This window comes from Corvus hawaiiensis, chromosome 3 (assembly GCF_020740725.1).
Source record: "Corvus hawaiiensis isolate bCorHaw1 chromosome 3, bCorHaw1.pri.cur, whole genome shotgun sequence".
NCBI lineage: Eukaryota > Metazoa > Chordata > Aves > Passeriformes > Corvidae > Corvus > Corvus hawaiiensis.
In genome coordinates, this window is record NC_063215.1 from 25,099,722 (window position 1) to 25,120,761 (window position 21,040).

Consider the following 21,040-nt stretch of genomic DNA (forward strand, 5'->3'; position numbering starts at 1 on the left):
CTGCTGGAAGTCGCAGGGCCCAAGAAAAAAACAAAACAAAACAAAACAAAAAGCATTAGGCATGAGGCTGTAAGTAAGGCAGGACCTAAAGAAAAGGTGTCCTCTTCAGCCCGAGCAGGACTGCAGTGGGCTGCCTGCGGGCGCCAGTCACGGCTTCACGGCTCAGCCTCGCCACCCCAGCACAAGGCACCCTTCCACAGGGCAGCCTCGCAGAGACACCACGGATGCCACGGCCCTCGAGGTGACTGCAGCTAAGAGATCAGGCGTGCACCAGCAAGTGACACTCTCCGTGTCCCACCTGGCGCCCGCGGCACAGGGACCGCTCGGGGCTGCTCCCGGGGCTGGCACGGCCGCCCTGACGGGCCCGCCCTGGCAGGGGCACAGTGGGCGCCACGGCTTTCCCTGGGCAGGCCGCTCCCTGACTCATCTCCACGGGCCCACCCCGACTACGCCGTGCTTGCTCAGCACCGCACTGTGCGTTCAAACGGAGTCCCGCGGGGCAGAGAAAAGCACACAGTCCGCGCTGTTATTGCTGGTAGCTGGGCAGCGAACAACCAGCCCGCCTGCTGCTCTCAGTAATCAGTCTGGCCGGGAGGCACGGCCAATGGTGGAGCCGGCGCGGCTACAAGAAGGGCGGGCGGTGGCGGACTGACCCCCGCGGCGGCGCCGGGGTGGAGGCGGAGAAGGGGCGGAGCGGCTCCGGCGGCGGGGCCGTGGCGGAGAAGGGGCGGAGCGGCTCCGGCGGCGGGGCCGTGGCGGAGAAGGGGCGGAGCGGCTCCGGCGGCGGGGCCGTGGCGGAGAAGGGGCGGAGCGCTGCGCGGAGCGTGCTGGGGCTGCAGGAGCGGCTGCGCTGTGCGCAGGAGCCCGCCGAGGTACGCGGCCAGGAGCGCAAAGGCGGCAGCTGCTGCGCTGTAATTTCTGTGTTCATAAGCGCTCTTCTACGTGAAATAGGTGCTTCTGCTTGGTTTTAATGGCGCACATCAGGATGAGCGGGGGTTGTCACGCCCTGCCTTGCTGTTCTTCCTGGTCCAAGAAGGACTAAGATGTTACTCTGAAACGACCCCTGCAGGGTGGCCAGGCTGCTCAGTGCGCCCGAGGAGTGGCTAAGGAACACCTGAAGCAGGCAGAGATGGGTGGGGAGCGCGGTCAGAGCAGGTGCTGAAGCTGCGCCGGGCGCTGGAGGGGCCGAGGGGACCAGGGCACCCCCCGCTCTCTGAGCAGCAGCCGGCGCTCCCAGGGAAATGGAAGCAAAGTAGCACGTGCCAAATTTGCCTCAGTGTTTCATGAAGTAATAAATCACATTTGACTGAAGAAGGTGTATCCAAAAGAGTGATGTCATTTTTGCTTTGAGGGGCTTTTTAAAAAAATTTTTTTCGGAGGGTCACATCTGCTTTGAAAACACAGAACGCTTTTACCTTGATGGGTTTCAAAGGCATTAAAAATTGATACAAGTTTGTGGTCAGAGGCAGAGGGCAGCAGTAAAAACGGCATTGTATTTGGTAGTTGATAAAAAGCTTAGCTATTAATCATGTTTAGAGCCTGTTTTTAAAGTGTGTGTGTATGCATATAGAGGAAATACTGATTTTCCTAGCCAGTAATGGTTTATCTTATTGAATGCCTGTGATGTAGACAATATCTGTCTAAAAGGCAAATAGCTGTGCAGGTGGTTCTTCAGAAGTTTTAATTTGCAGTTCAATAAACCTAAGATTTCTTCCTGTGCTACAGAAATGATCAGATATTATAGTGTCTGAATTTGTACTTGGGATTAGTGTTGCTATGCTATTTTGAAGGGGTACCAAAGGAAAAGAAAGAAACAATTCTAGAGGTAATTAATTTTTAAGTGATCCCAAACCAGTAAGTTTCAAAGCATCCAACTAAAGTGAAAAATGAGAACAACTCTGTTTATGATTCATTGAGGGAGGAGATACACTGTTATGCAGCATAGCTGCAAGTAGGTGCTGCATAAAATGGAGCACCTAATGGTGGTGCTGCAGCACTTCTGTCCCTGCTAAAACTGTCTACTGAAATAGAAGTATTTATGGGTAACAGGGCCTAAGGAGTGGCAGAGAAAGTGAGAAACTGATAGCTGTAAATTGGCAGTCATGAAAGGTACTCCTAACAGAAGTTGAATCTAGTAACAGAAATTATGTGGTTAGCATCTTTAAAGGCAAAGAGGATGTGTGGAAATGTGTGGAAAGAATTACAAATCAATATTACAGATGTGTATGTAGGTAAGCATTGTTGTCAAATACTTGTGTTCCATACTGAGAGCGATATTTGTCTTTGGACTTTTTAATAAGTGCTAAAAGTTTTTGATAACCATGCAGAACATCAGTTGTCCATTTCAAAAGCTTCTTAATGTGTGAAGTTTGATAGCTACCCACTGAGTTTTCAGAGAATTGACCAAAGAAAGAACAGGTATTGAATGATGCTTATGGTTCTAGGGAAGGTACAGGAAAAAAGTAACTGTACTATTGGTGATAAAGGTCAGTGAAATGGTCTTCATTGACATTGATCATAAAGGAACATGTTGAGCAGCTGCATGATGTTAAGATGTAACTGATGCAGAATTAAAGAGTGGTGCCATGATCCATACCACTCAGTGAGATGTTATGTAGATACTTTCTGCCAAATTTATCTCAAATTGTATTTGGCTGACACTAATTATAATAAATATATGCAAGCTTCAAGGCATTTGACTTGCTTCTGTCCGATCCTGATTTGAGTAGTGGTGTCACGGGCCTGATATAATACATAAAACTGACTTCAGTTCCACTCGCCAAAAATAAGTGCCAGATCGCATCAGGAAACAATATTGGTTTGTGGGTTTGTGGTGTTTTTTTGGGGGGGTAGGAGGGTGATTATGCATCTCTTTGTGACTTGATGCTACTGAAATCTTTCTTAGTTTAAAAGACAGCAAGCATTGTAGGGAAATGCTACACATACTGAAGTAATTTGTGTCAAATGAAGAGAGTCTCTTCTAGAAACCAAATGTGATCATGTGGTAGGCTACATTCATTTGAGCAACACATGTTTTACCATGGCTCAGTGGAAAGTCACAGCTAGGAGCTATGAATGTAGGTCACTCAGGATAGGAGACTGTATTTTGGAAAGCATTGACTCAGAAAATGATTTGGAGCTCTGATGTATTACCAGTTGAGCATGAAATTGCAATAGAGTGCAGTGGCTTATGGGGTAAATGCTATCTTTGGGTAGCTTAGCAGAGTTATGTTATTATTGCTATATAGACGGACAATTACAGGAATATTATGTCCTGTTCTGAGGACTGTTTTTAAAAACAACACTGGCCAAGCTGGAAAGATAATAAGACAGCCAGAGAATGGCTGTAGCTCTGGCTGGCATAACTTAATGAAACTAAAGAACCAAGGTAAAGTGTGTGATTAGTAATTACATTTATTTCTGTGTTGTGTAAGATGATTGGAGGAAAGCTCCTTTTGTATAATTAACAGATTTAGTAGATGGAAACAATACTAGGCAATTGTTTTAGGCAAACTGTTGGTTTTGTTTGGTTTGGTTTTTTGTTTGCTTTTATTTTGTTTTGTTTGTGTGTGGGGGGGTGTTTTGTTTTGGTTTGGGGTTTTTTGTTTGGGTGGGGGTTTTTTTGTTTTGGGTTTTTGTTAGCTGAGGGCATAGGGATTATTTGCTTGGGAGAGTTGGGTTTTTCTAAGGTGTTTTCCTCAAAGTCCTGGTGCTCCTTCAAATGAGTTATCTAGCTCAGCCAGAAGTTATTGACTTGATGGAATTTCACAGGCTTTTTTATAGAAGAGAATGAGCTAAAGAATCATAGGGATCTCTTTTCGAAAGAGATGCGGCTATTGAGTGAGGAAGGAGAGAAAACAGGAGTTACTGTAGAGAAATGTTGTCAGTCCCCTAAGGACAGATGGTCTGGGAACCTGTTAATGGGTCCCGGCTCAGATAGGGAAATAAGAGGAGACCGTACAACACTTGTAGAAAGGATGATGGAGCAACACTGGTGTCGTGGGAAGAGACCAAACCCAGTGCACCTGGCAGCTGTTGTTACTACTTTGTTTTCAGTTTTGACTCTGGAAAATTTTGTTTGCTCACATGCTTCTTTCCCATTGCTGATTACCATTGATCTCTGCTTTCCAAATTCCAGCCTGCGTTCCCTTCTTCCCTGCATCCTTGCTGGCTTTTGTTCCTACTGTCCTCTTTGCTTTTGTCTCATACCACTATGTGTATGCCAGCTCTCAGTTCGTCCATAAGGCTTTGCCTCTTTATATTGCATGAAGATCTAGGTCTTGGGTTTTCTTGGAATGTCTTTTATGGAAAAAAACCCCCAGTCCTAAAGGGTTTTGATCATTCTTTTTAAATCAGCATTTAGGAATTATGTAGACTAGTCTAGGAATTGTATATGAAGATAACTTTTCTTCAAAATTTTTCTGTGAAGTTTACAGTCTCTTTTAAAGTTGATAGATTTTTCCATGAGGATATAGCTGATAGTGGTTTGTGAGGTAAAACAGTCTGAAAGCCAGTGGAGGGTTACATATGTATTGTTTGTATATGGAAAGTCTTCCATAAAGAAATTACCAGATCCAGTCCAGTGAGATAAGAGCCAGATAGGCCACAAATGCTATGGTAGAAGAAATGGTTAGAGAAACATGCCTCAATAGTCCGTCTTCAATTTGCTTTTGAAGGCCTACTCAGAACAGACTTTACAATTTTGCCTTATTTTATGCAATAATTATAATGGTATACTATATATAGGTATCATGACAACAAAGCTTGTGTTTCTAGCAAGCTCTGGTTTTGGTGAAAGACTTTACTGTGTCCTGTGCTTCACCATAGACCTTTCTCTGGCCTTCACCAAAGCCCGATAGATACTGGAGCTTGGTATTTGTGCTTTGTCTTTGGCAGAGAAATCAGACGTCTCTAGCAAATAGGATAAATACAAAGTTTCTCTGCTGCTACAGATGCTTGCCACAAATTATATTTTACTTCTGATTGTGTCTGTAAGTTTGGTTCTAAATCCCAAGAACTTGGAGATGTGTGATTCCTACTGGCTGGATGCTACCATTTGCTTTGTCCAGTTACAGAACGGAGTCTTACACTTGTCCTGTACATGCAGAGCTGCTGATTCCCCTGCAGCCTGAGCTGTTCTCTGCTTTCAGGTGGTTGGTATAACTTCTAAAAACCTTGTCAGTGTGTCTCATCAATTTTTTCTGCCTTTTTTTTTTTTTTAAATGAAACAGTGTTATTTGTCTTAATTTTCCAAATGTGATATATATTTCAAGTAACCAAAATGAGCAGTGTGGTCTTTAGTTTAGAAAACTTGGAAAGTTTTGTTTTTCCTTAAAATGTGTTGACTGCTTTTGAACATGCTTGTTGTGTAGGTGCTTTTGTAATTTAGCCTGTTGGTTTGAAGTTGTATGAATCGTGATTGCCTGCTTCCTGAATTTTTTCTTCAGAAATAAACTTGGCTTTATGAGTTAACTTAGTCCAAAATCCATCAAGAGGAACTATTCAAAACCCCTATTCACTGTATCTTGATGAAAACATCCCTTACTGTTCTTCCACAAATAGGTTTGTCTCTGGTCTATGGGATTTATTCCCAGTGGTTTGCACTGCTTGATTATCTAGTCATGTTTTATATCCAATATAATGTGTCAGCAGTGGGTTACTTCCTTTTTTCATTGCAAAATAAATTAAATCAATGAGTATATATATTCTTTTCATTAAATAAAAGTGAACTAACTTGACACTGATCATCTCAAGCATTAGAAACTATGTTACCATCGTGAGCAATTACTATTTTTCTCGGGGAGTGCCTTATCTTAAAAATAAGCAGAACTTCATAATGGTTTTTGCGCTGGTTCTGAAATCTTGGTCAGGAAGGTTGGTTTTTGGTTTTTTTTGTTTTTTTTTTTGGTAGGTATCCTGTCATTTTATAGGTAGCTGAACTTCTGGGAGAGATTTGATTTGTTAGCTCTGGTCCTGGGTGTATGTCTTACCTTTGCAACTTGCCTCACATTTTCCCAGACTGTGAAGTATTTCTCCTGTGCTTGTCTAGACTCAGAAGCACTGTTGTGGGGTGGATGTTTTACAGAACTGCATGCCAGGCATGTAGATAGAGCCCACTGAACACGATGAAAATTAGTGTCAAGTGTGGGATTCCACTACTCTAATGCATTGTAGGAACAATGAAACTTGGAGCAACGGTAGAGCAATATATCCCTGGAGTGCAATTTGTAAATTGTTTCTTCGAGCTTGCTACTCATTTTTTAGTACCACTTCCACCTCCTGCAATGCCGTTTAAGAAGCAGTATCTAATATAACAAATGACAGTTCATCAGTTATTTAAATTAATATAGCTGTTTTTATTGTCAGAAGATTTCTGGGGTTGTGTGTTTTGTGTTCCTGCTGTTACATTGAGAAGTGTTAATGATCTGAAACACTTGACTAGTATTTCAGGCTTTGTGAAAGCCCTATGAAATGCTGCTATTTCAGTTGTACATTAATTCTGTCATCTCCATAACATAGTTTCATGTGTGTGGTTGTGAATGTTTCAGTGGGAACACTAAACTGGGGGATGCCATTCTTAAACCACAACAGGAAAATAAGACATATGCTTAGCTGCAAGACTCTGGGATGCTATATACCCATTGCCAAAGAAATTGTATCATATTGCTGTTGAAATTTATACTCTGCTTATAAATGAGACTTCTTTGTTATTACAACACTTCTCATAGGAAGATCTGCATTTTGTATGTGAAAAAATCTTTCTTGCTTTTATGGAAGTCTTGAGTTTTCTAACAGGTGTAAGCTTTGACAGTGCAAAAGAAAACAGTTGTTCTAGCTTGCGCTTGTTTTGTTAAAATACAAATTGCAGTTATGTTTTCAAAACCTTATTTTGTGCAATCTGGGCTTGGACCAGCTCTGTTGTCCTTTCTTGGCCTGGACTGACGCAGTAGTGCTGCTGACTGTGAGACTTGCTGGTTTTTGCATGGTGGCTTTGCATAATGCGGCTTTCTATTGGCTCTGTGGCAAGTTAGGGCCACTGCTACATGACGAGGAGGCATATATATGTAGCCTGTACTACTGTGATATTTATTTTTACTGTAATCTTTGTAGCAGTAAATTCAAACTATCTACTGGATTTTCTGATGCTACTGAAATTGAGGGGTTGGCAGGACCATACTGGTTCACAGCACAGACTGCAAACATGGCCCTGATGTGCTGTAAAGGAGTGCTTACATTTTCCAGGAGTTACTGGATGTTCCTTTTGACACTATTGTGTGTTTTTGGATTAAATATGTGAATGAGGATGAGAAGAACAGAATAGGATTTCCAAGTATTTGTTTAAAACAATAAATCTAATGTTTCCTTCCAGATTATTAAAACACTTGAGGTACTACAAGGTTTGGATTTATCGCTGGATATTCTAGTGGTAAGTGATCAGTAGTAATACATTAAACTCTTTAGTGAATTACTATGTAAATGTCAGGAGTGTGCATTTGTAGAAGTAGTGAACATATTGCATTTTATAATTTTGACTTTATATCCTATTTGGTTAGAGTCATTTTCCAAAAGCTGGTCATCCAACCTGATAAATCCAGTATTACATCAACAGTGATAGTACTGAGGAGGGAACGGAGCACACAGAGGACACTTTGCTTCACTGTAAAACTGCCTTCAATCAATGCTTAAAACAAAGCAAATATGGGTGAACAATTCTTTAGGTCAGTTGTCTAACTCTTCCATCTTTTATTAGCAGCTCAAAGTTAGTTTCTTGCATTTAAAGAGCAGGCATCTCAAATAATGATTCCTGTGGCTTTTATCCTCATCCAAGCTGCATCATATCAAATTCTATATTACATATTGTCACAGTGGTCTGTGAAGCTTCTAGCTATCGTAAGCAATGTGTCTGTGTTTTGAGAAGAAGAAAAATGTGGGTTTTGTGAGAGAATTCTTTGAAGAGTAAGAGGAAAAATATAGTTGCCAAGATATTTGGGTGGCCTATTCAGGCAAAAGTGTTTGCCTGCCTAGACACAGGCAGACTTCTGCTTGAATGAAGCAGTATGTATTTTGTTTTCTAATAAAAATATATAATCTCATATTGCAAGTCGTTGTTTAAAATGACAAAGGGTTTCTGCAGATGATTCATGTTCCCAGCAACGTTGCGTGTTTTATAACGGGACAAACTTTGACGGAAGCCTTCAAGTCAAATAGAGGAAAGTGATGTCTTACAGCTGAGGGCTCCACATATTTTTAATGCATTTGAAGAACATCAATAGCTTTATGAAATAGTCCCACCAGAATTCTCCCATCTGTTTGCAATAACTGACTTAACCAAATCAGGTTGCTCAAAGCTAAATATACTTGAAGTGAATTTAGGGAAGCCCTTTCTAGGGGCTGAGCTGATTATGTGGGAGTAATGTGTATAGCTCAGACTTCACAGGAGTGTAATTTCACTAGTTAGCAAGAGCATTAACAGGTTGCAGTGAACCTACTGAATTCCATATTTTGTGTGCATCTTAAAGATGAGAGTTTGTGAATCAGATGTGCTTACTGATAATACAGAATTAACATCACCTGTGATTCTGCAAACAAAGTCTGTAAGATATTTTTGCTTAAACAAAACACACTAGCGTGAGACTTGAAGACACAGTGATACTGTGAAAATAACTGCTCCTCTGACCCTTCAGTGCTGTACTACTAGTTGAGATGTATTTTACATTACACCATGCCCAACATATATGCTCTCTAATATGCTGAAATGTGCTTAATAAGCCTAAGGGAAATTTGAATTGATGCATTTTGTGGGCTTAAGCATTTGAGAGAAGTGAAATTCCTGAAATATTGTACATTTAATGGAGGAAAATTACTTATCTTAATTTTATGAATTAAGGCTGCATCTTGTTCCCCATATGTGGTTATAAATAACTACTTCAGTTCTGTTTGCAGTATAAAGAGTGCATTTATTCTTTGGCTGCCATAGGACTGCCCTGAATACTAGGCTAATACTATTTGTAGCAGTTTTAGAGGAGGTGTTATTTGGGATGAGAGTTGTGATTTATTCTGCCTATCTTTCTTGCATATCTTCCACAGGAAACTGGCATAGACAAAACAGTTGACAGTTTTAGGAAACATGCCACTGCTGGGAATGTAGCTAAAAGTCTGTTAAAACAATGGGAGAAGCTTATTTCTCCAGAAAGTAAAAGGTAGGTGAACTTTTTTTCCTAAAAGTTAGTTATACTGTAGTGTAATTTTAAAATACAGATTGGAAACTTAGGAAGGTGTTTAGAATGACAAATGCACATTGAATTGGAATGTGAATTGAATGGAAGAAATGAGAATGCAGTTATAAAATATGAGAAGAATAATCAGACCATTATTGGTCAACTGGCCCGTCGGCACTTTGACTTCAGCTGCTTTTTTCGACTGGCACAAGTTCTTAGGTCCCAGCTAGTGCAAACGGGACTAAACCATGATGGGCACTGCTCTGCACTTCAGGAAATTAGGAAACTTGCTCTTTCTTCCTGGAGGTGGTGATTAAATGAGGCAGCTCTCCAGTGATTTGGTTGTATTTCTTGTAATGTTCTTGTGGACTGAGAGGGCCTTCCAACACTGGAGGAGTCACAGTGAAGCGATGCAGTTTCTTCTGAGACTGAAGCAGCCACCACTGCCATGGCCAGGCCCACTCTGCTTTAGATGTTTTGCAGAGTTCCAACACTTCCAGGCAGTTGAGCTGGGAAAGCCAAGGGAATAGTTTGACTAAATAGTGCATTTTAAATCTGAAGTTGTTCAAACAACAGGAAAGTAAAATACCAGAATCTGTGATAAGCAAATCATAAAGGCTGACCTGTTAATCTGTTATCACCTACAGAGCATGATATAAATTCTCTGTCTCCTGATTATTTCAAGCACCATGTCTTTGTTATAAAGCACGGAGGGAAACTTTGTGAAAAAGTGGTATCCAGCATGTTATGAGCAGATAGTACTGCCAGGTGTGTTTTCCTATGCAGGGTTATGTCCCTATTCCCCACTCGTTTTGCTATCAATTCTTGTTGCAATATTTAGCAGTGCTGGACCCAAGAGCTCTGTGATTCTGTGCTGATAATGGAAGAGTAAGAACACAGCACAGAACAAAGTTCTAGGTTTTGTGAAACTATGACACATGGTGTGATTTTATCCTTTTAGTTTTACCAACATAGGGAAAAACAGATTGTTTAAGAATTTAACGTCATCTGTAGAATGGGATGTAATTTTTTTTTTTTATTGTTGCAGTGGTCACAGGAGAAGAAAAAATAATGAGAAAGAAAAACGTGAGATGAAATCTTCTGTTTCCAAGGAGATTAAGCCTTCAGAGAAGCCCAAAACATCTGTTCTGGCCTTTAGAAGTTCCAATAGTGCTCCCATTTCTGCAAAGTTGAATAAGGAGCATATTTGTAGTGAAAAGACCCATCAAAGCACAAATTCTGCATCTCCAAAAGAATGGGATCATGAAGAATGTAGCACCAGTGGTTCTAAGCACGCTTCCCAGGGTACCAATTCTCAGGCTAAAGAAAGTGAGTTCAAAGAGAGCAAGAAAGTTTCAGAAAAGCAGCATTCCTCTGCAGCAAATGAAGGCTTATTACCCCTGGAGGAAAAGCCCAGTAAGGATGCTTCCAAACAGAGAAATCCTAAGTGTGTGAAGAAACGAAAACAAAATCTTGTCATGAAAGACCGAGCCAAATCCTCTAGTGATGAGGAATTTGAACCCCCTACTATGTCTTTTGAAGCTTATCTTACTTATGATGTGACCAACAAAAGAAAGAGAAAGGCTTGTTCTACAGGTGCACGGCCAAAAAAGTGCAGTGAACAGAAGAACAGCTCATTACCACAAAAGACTTCAAAACTTCCTCAGGCAAAAGTGGGAGTTGAAGATGTAAAAAAAAGTGAGAGTGAGCAATCAGAAACTCCCAGTAAAAAGGTAAACCACTACAGGGTTGAGATAATAGCAGATAAACTGCAGACAAACAAGTGCTTTGGACTTTTATTTTCAGTGAAATTTATCTGTATTTGAAGGAACAGATTGCATGACTCTGATGTATCAGCTGCACTGCAATTGCCAAGAATTACAATAACTGGGGGGAAAAAAAGATACAGTTTGCAGTTGAATTACTTGTATTTTTAGTATTATTTCCAATATTACAGTAGTGTTTGATCCATATCAACTAATCTGCATTTGACTTGAAAAATTCAAAGGCAGTTACCTTTGGAAAGATGTCCACCTTTTTCCTTTCTTGACCATTCTGGTTTGTGACTGCTGCAGCTCTTTGTGTATAGAGCAGTCCTTTTGTCAGATGCTGTGGTTCTTTAACAGTGAATATTAAGGTTTGCAGTGGAACTCAGCCTTCTTTAAGTGCATTGAAGTAAACCACAGTATTGCATATAAAACTAGATTACACATTTTCTTAATCTGGGCTGTCCTAGTCCCTTGAAATGCAAAAAGTTTAAGTAGCTCCTCTGAGAAAATGTGTATGTAAAAATGTGTATTAATTAGACCTTTTAAATGAAGAGCTTTTGTGCACTGAAAATTAGAGTTATCTTCAGATTTATATCTTCACTGTGATGTGAAAGCTTTAGGCTTTTTTTTTTTATTGTGGAAGATCTGCAATCTGAGTGTGGTATCTTCTGTCCCAAATGGGGAAATATTAATGTAGAGGCTTATGTGTGATACTCTAACATAAACTGTTTGAGGAAAAACCTCAGATATTCAAGCAGTTGACAAAAGTTACTATAGATACTAAAATAGTATCTATACTGTTGTAAGTGCAGGGAGTGCAATGCTGTTAAGTGCCTGACTTGAGATTGGAGGACACCTAAGACCCAATTTAGATGTTGCACATCATCCATTTGTAGGGACCTATACTGAACAGGCTGCTGCATCTTTCAATCCCTTTTCAGGGGATTAGCGGTGAACATTTTAGGCTAAATGGCTTACTGAACATGATCTAGCAGGCTCGGTAGGACCAGGTATAAAGCTGTTTCTTGTCTTTTAGAATTATGCTTTTGTCATCTTGCAGTTTTGCCTCATTCAGTGCATGCCTCAGTTGTGATTTATCTGAAAGCCCCTTAGCTCTACACATCTGCTCTGTTCTTTAATCTTTTTATGTGCTGATTGCAGATGTCCCACTAAGTTCCTTTTGTGGTATAGTGTTGGTAAGTGGAATATGAAAGGATATACTGAACAGTAATCCTGTGAGTAAATTTTAGTGTAGAAAGACAAGAATTCTAGTTATCCTAGTTCATTTTGGGATTTGCATAAAGGTTTGGGGGTTTGTTGTAGCTTATTTTAAGCCTCGTTAACCCCAAATTTATAATGTTGAAGCAGTGTTTCCTTGACTGTGCACAGGCCAAGGTGGCATCCTTCCAAGAGCTTCTTAATACTCCACTACCTAAAATTCTGCCAGGGATCTCACAATCATCTCCCCCATATGCTGCAGACTTTACAGGTAAGTAATATACAAGGCTGATAAATATGAAATAGTGCAGGTTTTTACAGCTCTGTGTAGAAATGTTTTATCCCCTTTTCCAATAAGCTGTATTAGCTCATCAGTCCATGGCAAAGAAGGGCCTCACTTTCACTTTCTCACCTGTAGAAACCATGTTGAAGCTGAAGAGAGTTACGGGGCCTTCCTTCTTATGGCTTGCTGAGTCTGAGGAAGGTTCCCACAGGCATAGAGAAGGCATAAATCGAGTGGCAGTTCTACAGGCTCCATTTATCTTTACTCCTGTCTATATCTTAAAGCAGGCAAAGCCTTAGTAGAAATTATCTTAGGTAAAACAAATACATGAAGCACGGATGCCTTAAGAGGCCTCCCAGAAACAGAGACTAGACAGGAGTAAGGGAAAAAAAGTAGGTATTTATTTGAAAGGCTTTCAAAGGTACACCCTGGGGACTCTGAAGCTATTCTCAAAATGGACCCCAAGATGGACCCCAGCTCACGAGTTCTTCACCCTTTTATAGGTTTGGTTCATTTGCATAGCAGGGTTAATCCTCCAATTAAAACTCCAGTTTTCCCCTCACCTTGCCCCCCCCTTAGTGGCTCTCTGGTTTATACTTTTGGCCTAGGACAGTCTTGGTGTCCTTGGAAAGCAGGGCCAGAGAGGCTTTGTTATGTCTACCTAGCATGAGAGAGCAGAAGTTAACAGGCTACAAGAAACTTCAGAGTCATGCACCAAGCAGTACAGAATTTGAAAAATACAAAAGTTAAAACCTAAGGCATCACACTAGGTCTAGCTTTGGCATAGGAACCACTAGCATCTTTATGGGTAGGTGACAAAACGTGCCAGTGGTTCCCTTAGCAGCTCTTCTGATGTTTCAGTGGTTTCATACCACTGGGATCTTGAAACATTGCTACTATTGCAGCTTCTGGCTTCTCTAAGATAGCTCAGGAGGATTACTAAGGTGCATGTAGGTGGGTAACAGAGTAATCGAGGTGTGAACACAGCTCACATAGACTGGAGATAAATAATGCAAGACTGGTTTGAGTTGGTGCAGCTCACCTGCAGTGTACATGTTGTCTTGGTGTTAGATAATGGTAAATGGCCTTCTGCAATTTACAATATGTGCTAGGGCCCCAAACTGTAATACAATAACTTAGTATTTCAAGAAAAAGTAATACATGTTTATCTCAGAGATGAATGTTGGAAGCATTGTGAAACCTGCCTGGTGTTTTGCTTGCAGCTTCCACAGCAGCTGTTTTAGACGTGCCCCAGCAAGTTGATGAGATAGTTCAATTCACAGGACAGAGACTAAACTCTAAAATGCAGGTTTACTCTGGCTCTAAGGCAGTCTGCCTTTCGAAGATGCTGACGCTGTATGAACAGTGTGTCCGTGTGCTTCACAACAATATTGAGTGTGAGTATTTCAGGGGGTTTATAGCAGCCATGACTCAAAGGGTATGAGATTTTTTTTCTCTAGGCCAACAACTGGCCTACTAAAATATATTGTCTCTCCCTACAGAGGGTGATTTGAAGCAGGTTGAAAGGCACTTGCAGAAATGGATTGATTGATGGCTGTGCTAAAATGTACCTTTGTTTTGAAAGCTTACCATTTTTAAAGGCCCAAGTTTACTTAAAATAATGTCCTATAAATTATAAACCAAAAATTCTTCCCATCCCCATGTTTGTTGTGATCAAGAGATTCTTTTCTTCCTTGCATAGGCAGAGGAGGAAGAGATGCATATCAGTAAAGATGGGGCAATGACTACTCAGATGCTTTATCCATCCTCAAGTATAACTGCTAGTCAGTATGGAACTGCTGGTTTATAAATACTATGTCATAGCCGGACATAGGATATTCTGTTAGTGCTTGCTAAAATTAACTTGTGTTTTTATTTTTAAACTGAGTGGTGTTACCCATTGAGTAAAATAAGTGAGATACTGAAAGTACTGTCCTCTTTTGTAGTGCTACAGGAAGCAGGAGATGTGCCCTTTGAAATTCTTGAGCCTGTGCTAATACGTTGCACACCAGAGCAGTTGTTTCGAATAGAGAAATGTAATCTGGTAAATTCTGCCTTAAATCTGGGTAACCACAGAGTTCCACAACTCCACGGGTTGCACTGGTTTTCTGTCTTGCATACTAATTTCTTTGAATTCAGCTGTCATTATCAAGTCTCCCTTTCTCAAGTGTCAAGATTTAAAACATTCAGGAGAATTACTACTGATGACTAAGTGAAAGACAGTGTGTATAGATGAGTATTTCTGTTTCTAAAAATAAGAAAAAAGATGACCACTGTATTTACCACTGAAGTAGCTGGGAAAGTCAGAACCAACTGTTTCTAAGTTACAAACTGTTAAGGCTGCAAAGCATATCAGTCAGGAAGTAGCTGGGGTGAGATTTCATGTGTGTATTAGATTTCTTATCTATGCTGTTAGGACTTGAGTTCCATGATGCACTTGGACACTGATATTCTCAGTGTGTACTCCTTCGTAGGACAAGTTAACCTTTTCTTGTGTGCTTCGAGTTGAGAGCCAGAGTGGCCTGAGCCTCTGCTGTAATCACAAGTCTAGCCTGTAGGCATGGCTTACTGACTCCAGGTCTGCTGCTTGAAGCTGTGTGATTACCAGGCTGTAGTCAGTGTCCCTGCATGGTATTGCCATGGTGTGGGTACCTGTGTCAGCACATGTGGTGGGATTTGTTCTGTGCCTTCTTCCACCAGAGGCTTGGGTTGTGTCTGTAGGCTCAGGTAACAGGTACTCTTGAAAATGTTATTTTGCAATCTCTGATTTAAAATATCTTGTGTTCAAATTAGACATTTATAAAAGAGACTGACCACTTGTGGAAGAAGCACTGCCAAAGAGACTTTAAAAATGAGAGCCTTCGGGAACATGAGTCTTGGCGTGAAATGTACTTGAGACTGTTTAATCAGAGAGAAGAAAAACTGAAGATCCTTACAAAAAATATTCTTTCAGCTCAGTCTGAGAAACCAAAAGGTAAAATCTCTGTTTAGCTCTTCCACTTACAAAACCCACTTTTCTGCTGTTCTTGACAATATGTTTGGTTTAGTGACTTGTTTGCAGTGAGTACTAATGCTGTACTTCTAGGAGAAATCATCAGGAACAAACACTGTTCCTCTTAAATTTAAATTTGCTTAAAAATAAATACATGCACTAATACAATACATTGGTGTATCCTGCAAATACTATGCATTAGACAAATCTTACCTTACTGGTTAGGCTGAAGATTCTAAGCAACAATGCAAAGAGTTTTGGACATAAAAGACATGTATCTGCTACTCCTTGCTTCTGTATTAGGCAGGCAAGTAAAAATGGCTTATATGACTGGTGCAGCAAAACCACCCAGGAACATTCGCCGACAGCAAGAAATCCATGGGACAGCAGGACCTGTCATCCAGCTTCATCCTACAGAAAAGTGCAAGTAAGTGCTATGTACTATGCTTTTAATTTGTCTTTGTCAGTTCAAAATTGTGCTTGCAAAATAATTTTAAAGTTCTAAATAACTCTATTTACTTTCCTTTTTTTATGTGGCTAGTAGCTAGAAACAAACTTGCCTTTTAAGTCTTGTGTGTTCCTCAGCTGCGTGTGCATTGTCATTGCACATTTCTCGAAAATGCCAGTGAATTTACCCTCCCAGCTGGAGTGTAAGTGGACGCTGGTTTTTTTTCTCCAGATTGCACCAAAGCCGCTTGGCATCCTAGGGCGATTCCATTGTTGATAGTTTGGGTCTGTAAACCTGCCTAGTAGCCTCATGTGTTCTCCTGCTTTGATAAAATCCCAGTCAGCAGCCTGGTGTGATACAGCTGACCAGAATGAACCTCAGGAACTTTTAATATTTCTTCTTTCCTGTGAATTTCAGAAGCTTACTTGAACAGCCTTGCTGCTCAAGGTGGTTGTAGTATGGGTCAGGAAGGGCAGCCTGGATGTAAGAATTTTCTTAAAGTCAGCTTTTACACCAGATAAATTTTCATAACTGTGCCTTTAGCTGGTGAGATTCAGAAGGTTCTTTCCATACTGTTGCTATTTTCAGTGAAAAGATAGTTCCCCACCAAAACAGTAGCTTAAGGCACTTTGAACTGTGCTTTTGCTTTCAGTTGCTTTGTGGGAGATTGTTGCTTTGTGGGAGACCAGCCTTTCCAGTTTAGGTGCTTCAAGTACAGTAGCATACAATTACATATGTCCTTTGTGCTCTAGTAATCTCTGGACCAGGAACTGAATGATGTAGATAGACCAAGCCTTGCATGATTTTTTTTTTTTTCTCAGACATGATAAATTAGGAAGAACTGGTGTTGTGTGAAGGAAGCTGTGAAGAAGGTCGTTGCTTTGCCTTCTCGAGAAACAAGGGTTTGTTTAGGCACGATGAATTTAACTTACTGCTTTGACCTATTGGTTTTTTAAGCTGCAGAAATTGTACAGCTGAAATTGTCACTTAAGAAGCTGGTCTTGCAGGAGCTAAAAATCCTGTGGCAGACATGCAGATCCTTAGCAGGCCACCGTTCTCACTCTGTGCAGTGGTGCTGAGCCCTGGCAGAATTCTCAGTGACTGGCTCTGAGGAGCACAGGGCTGGTCACACTGGTGACATTGTGCTGACACTTCAGTGCTGCATTGGGTTAAGGGTCTTCAGCAGGAGGCATCAGCTCTGTATATGCATCTGCCTCAGTCCTTGTCTTGTTGACTGAGGATTCCAACATCATGTTTAGTTAGTTATTGTGCCTTTTGCTAGTTACTCGTAGTTACAGAGGTATTGTTTTTAAATACTCTTATTTACCCTCATTTTACCCTCGTTTTCTGTCAATGAGCTAGTTAGCAGTTCAGCTGTATTCAAAGAGGAAAATAAACATAAGGTGCAAACTAGAGCACAGCATTATGAATCACAGTGTTATTGCTGACGAATTTTGATCTGTCACAAACTCTGATAATTTAAAGACTAATAAGAGACATGGAATCTTATAAATGTAATATTTGTTCAAGAATTAAAATGGACAAAATGATCATCTGTGATCCCTTCTAACCTGAATTATCCTATGATTTTGAACTGTATAAAGTCTCTTAAATGTGTCCAATTAGGCTGTTGTTTTTGTTTGGGTTTTTTTTTTTTTTTTCCAAAATGAGCCAGGGCAAATAGTAGCTTGATATCAAATGCTAACTTTTTTGTTACTTGCTTGTTTTAAAAGAATAGGGATTCCAGAAATGAGAGACAGAAACAACACATTATCAAACCTGATTCCTGCTGGCAACAGTAGTTCTAGCTCAGATGTCATGATTCAAGATGGAAAGAAGCCTACCAAAAGTAAGTGGCATTTCCTAAGATGATAAATTTAATTGTTTTAACCTGCTGCCTACTATTATATGCTTAATATTATACTAGTAGCATTTAAAGTTGCTCATAGCTGTAATCCTGATGGGTCTCTTTGTTTTGCTGTTGTTGTTGAAGAAATTGCACCAATAATGAAGAAAACTTTGAAAGCACTGAGGAGTAGAGTTGGACAACGGTAAAATGAGGCTGTGTATTTGAAGCTTATTTGATGTGACTGTTTGTATATTATGCTACAGTGAATGAAAGTAATGTTCATGTAAGCACTGTTAATTTGTCTTAGTTGAAATAGGTCTGAAAAATTGCAGGGGTGAATAACTAGCAATAAATACTGAAACCTCCAAGTCGTTTCATACTGCTGCCTTCTTACTTGAATTGAAATAAGGTCAGTACACACACTAATGACAAATCAGTTTATATGAAGTTTTATAGATGATGTATTTATCAGTTTAAGTTGATGAAGGGTCTGGGGCACAAGTGTTGTGAGGAATGGCTGAGGGAATGGGGGTGGTTTAGTCTGGAGAAAAGGAGGCTGAGGGGAAGACCTTATTGCTCTCTACAGGTACCTGAAAGGAGATTGTACACGGATGGGGGTTGATCTCTCTTCCCAAGTTACACGACAAGAGAAAATGGCCTCAAGTTGCACCAGTGGTTTAGATTGGATATTAGGAAAAATTTCTTCACTGGAAGGGTTTTCATCACTGGAACAGGCTACCCAGGGAAGTGGCTGTGTTTCCATCCCTAGAGATATTTTAAAGATGTGTAGATATGACATCTGAGGATCAGAGTGCTGGATTAACAGCTGGACACTGATGATGATCAGGGTCTTTTCCAACCCAAACAATTCTGTGATTCTATGATTCTACTAAGTGTGGAGATGAAAGAAAACTTGGACTATACTCTGATCTGCTGCTCTCAGCCTGTCATGAAGAGGCCTAGCTCACAACCTTACAGCCATTTGTCTTAAAGTCAAGAAGCTATTTGGTCTTGGATAGCTGTCCTTTCAAGAGTTAGGGACTACTGCAATTTGGGATTGGTCTGTGAATGAGTTTACTCTTAGAAATGAGATAAGTCTTTGTAATTTCTTCTAAACCAGTTCACTTGCATGAATTGTAAGCCTGACTTTGCTTTGAAGGCATGGCTTAGAAATGGAGGAACTCTATTGTACTCAGTAGTTGCAAGTAGGTATTATTTCTTTCTTTGTACTTCCAGGATTTGGCATCTTAGAACTCCTCATGAAGGACAGAGTAAGGTTGTCATGAAACCTTTGAATTGATGTCTCTTACTTAAAACACCTTATGTGTCAATTTCCTCACTATCCTATACGTTAGGTATTACAGGTAGATTACAAAAATACTGCTACTAAAAATGGCTTTTAAAGCCATTAATGTAGTCACCCATCCATTACAGCTTGTGCAAATGCCCTGTTTATACAGGGATTTGAAGCCAGCAGGTGTGCTGCTGTGTTGTGTTTTTTCTCCATGCATTATAGTTGCACTAAAAAGAATGAAGGTTGAAAACAGGTGTGTTGAACTGGAAATGCTGGGGGGGCTTTCTCTGTTTCTGAAATCAGAACAAACATTAACTAGTAGGAGAGGTAATGCAGCATCTGTCATACATACCTGAAGAGTTCATCCCAGAAGCATTCTTCACAAGACCTGAATCTGGCTGAATGGCCAATGTACCACTCTTTGTTGCTAATCAGTTGGTGGCAGATGCTCAATTCAGCTGGAAGTTTCTATCAAGTGTGGTGTCTTTTTGTGTGAGAAAAGCCAAAGTCATTGGTTGGGCTCTGGCATTTGAGAACACAGCTGCAGCCATCTAGAACAGATACAGATGATGGGAATGTCCCCTTGGGAGTCTGAAGGATAAATAGTTGTTTTAACAAATAGGCTTACGTTGTTGGTTGGCGATAACTTTCCCTATCCATGACAGTAGCAGCAGAGTTATGTAGAGGGCAAATGTGACTTCAAGATTAGGTGGCTTTCATTTCCTCTTCTCACTTTCTCTCACTTCAAAGGCTCTAGATATAGCTCTGGTAAGAGGGTACTCATGGGATCAGATTGTCATCCTGACATTTCTAATTTAGAAAACACAGTAGACAAGCAAATCTCTTTATTGTAAAGTAGTTGGTGCTACACACACTTTAGGCTAGGGTTTTTCTTTTCCTTGTGCTGTGGTTCCTATGGACTAATGCCCACCTGAGGCTGCAGTACATTGGGGTACTCTGGGAATGCATCTTTGTGAGGAATCTTGTTTTTGTGGTTTGACAGTGCTTGATGACGCAATACAAATCATATGTGGAGGCAAATTCAAAGCCTGCTTCCAAAGCATACCCTTTTAATCTAGAACACTATTGTAGGTGCTTCTGCAGTCTCCTGCCTTCCATCCCTATATACCGTTACTCCAGTATAGAGGAATTATTGCTGGGTATGTGTTCCTGGCATCTGACATACCGAACAGTACACATGGTATCGGACTATATTGGCCTGAGGGAGATGACTTTCCTTCTGGTGGATGGGTGAAAGATGTTTGCTTGGTTTTGTTGCATATTCCCCAGGCCGGCTGCCACATCTCATCAGAGAAGACCTCTGATCCTTCTTGGATAAGGGACTATTTTCACAGAAAGTGAATGTTACAAGTGCATGATGGCCTCCTCTTCCTTAAAAACACATTGCAGCTCCTAGTCCTCCTGCAGTATCTCTGGAGCCTTTTATCCCAGCAGCATAATGTTTTTCCCTCCAGGTGATATGCAAGTTCCATATTAATTTCTGGCAAGTTAAATAAGTAATGGGAGAAAAATATGGGCACAAAAGGAAAGTCCTGCTGTTGTGGAAAAGACCACAAATGCATATTTCTTTTCTTCTTGAGCTTTTTTCTTCTTTCAAGCATAGAAACCACTTTCCACTTCCTGACAGTGTTTGTTTCATAGCATTCAGGAACGTTTTCTATCCTGTTAGTGGCTGGGCCCAAGAAGGAAGCTTGGCCTGATTGCTATACCACTTAAAAAAGGAGGATGCATGATGTTGCCATCTAAACAGTCCCTGTGGTAGGAGAAGGAAAACAGTTTTGAGGTGAAGTGTTCAATGTTATGAGACCCTGCTCAGAAGGCATATGAATTCCGGGAACTAAACTCTTCTTGGGGACCACGTAGGCGTTTAAATGTTAGCTTAAATCCTGGGCCAGGGCCAGAAGGGGGTGAAGGGTTTGGCATGATCCTTCTGGAAGAATTTGTAGAT

At 40.7% G+C, this 21,040-nt stretch overlaps 1 protein-coding gene across 1 annotated transcript in view; it reads left to right on the top strand.

Annotated features, from left to right (window-relative positions):
* The window catches only part of LOC125323972 (elongin-A3-like), a 23,323-nt gene extending 5,333 nt beyond the window's left edge, over positions 1 to 17,990 (top strand). Inside the window, exons 2-12 of the mRNA XM_048299375.1 lie at positions 540 to 872; positions 7,370 to 7,426; positions 9,088 to 9,200; positions 10,267 to 10,951; positions 12,377 to 12,476; positions 13,712 to 13,885; positions 14,435 to 14,532; positions 15,282 to 15,462; positions 15,784 to 15,907; positions 17,662 to 17,777; positions 17,922 to 17,990. Coding sequence (XP_048155332.1) covers positions 540 to 872; positions 7,370 to 7,426; positions 9,088 to 9,200; positions 10,267 to 10,951; positions 12,377 to 12,476; positions 13,712 to 13,885; positions 14,435 to 14,532; positions 15,282 to 15,462; positions 15,784 to 15,907; positions 17,662 to 17,777; positions 17,922 to 17,983 — 2,043 coding nt within the window. The 3' untranslated portion in view covers positions 17,984 to 17,990. The remainder of the gene's footprint in view (positions 1 to 539; positions 873 to 7,369; positions 7,427 to 9,087; positions 9,201 to 10,266; positions 10,952 to 12,376; positions 12,477 to 13,711; positions 13,886 to 14,434; positions 14,533 to 15,281; positions 15,463 to 15,783; positions 15,908 to 17,661; positions 17,778 to 17,921) is intronic.
* The last annotated feature ends 3,050 nt before the right edge of the window (positions 17,991 to 21,040 follow it).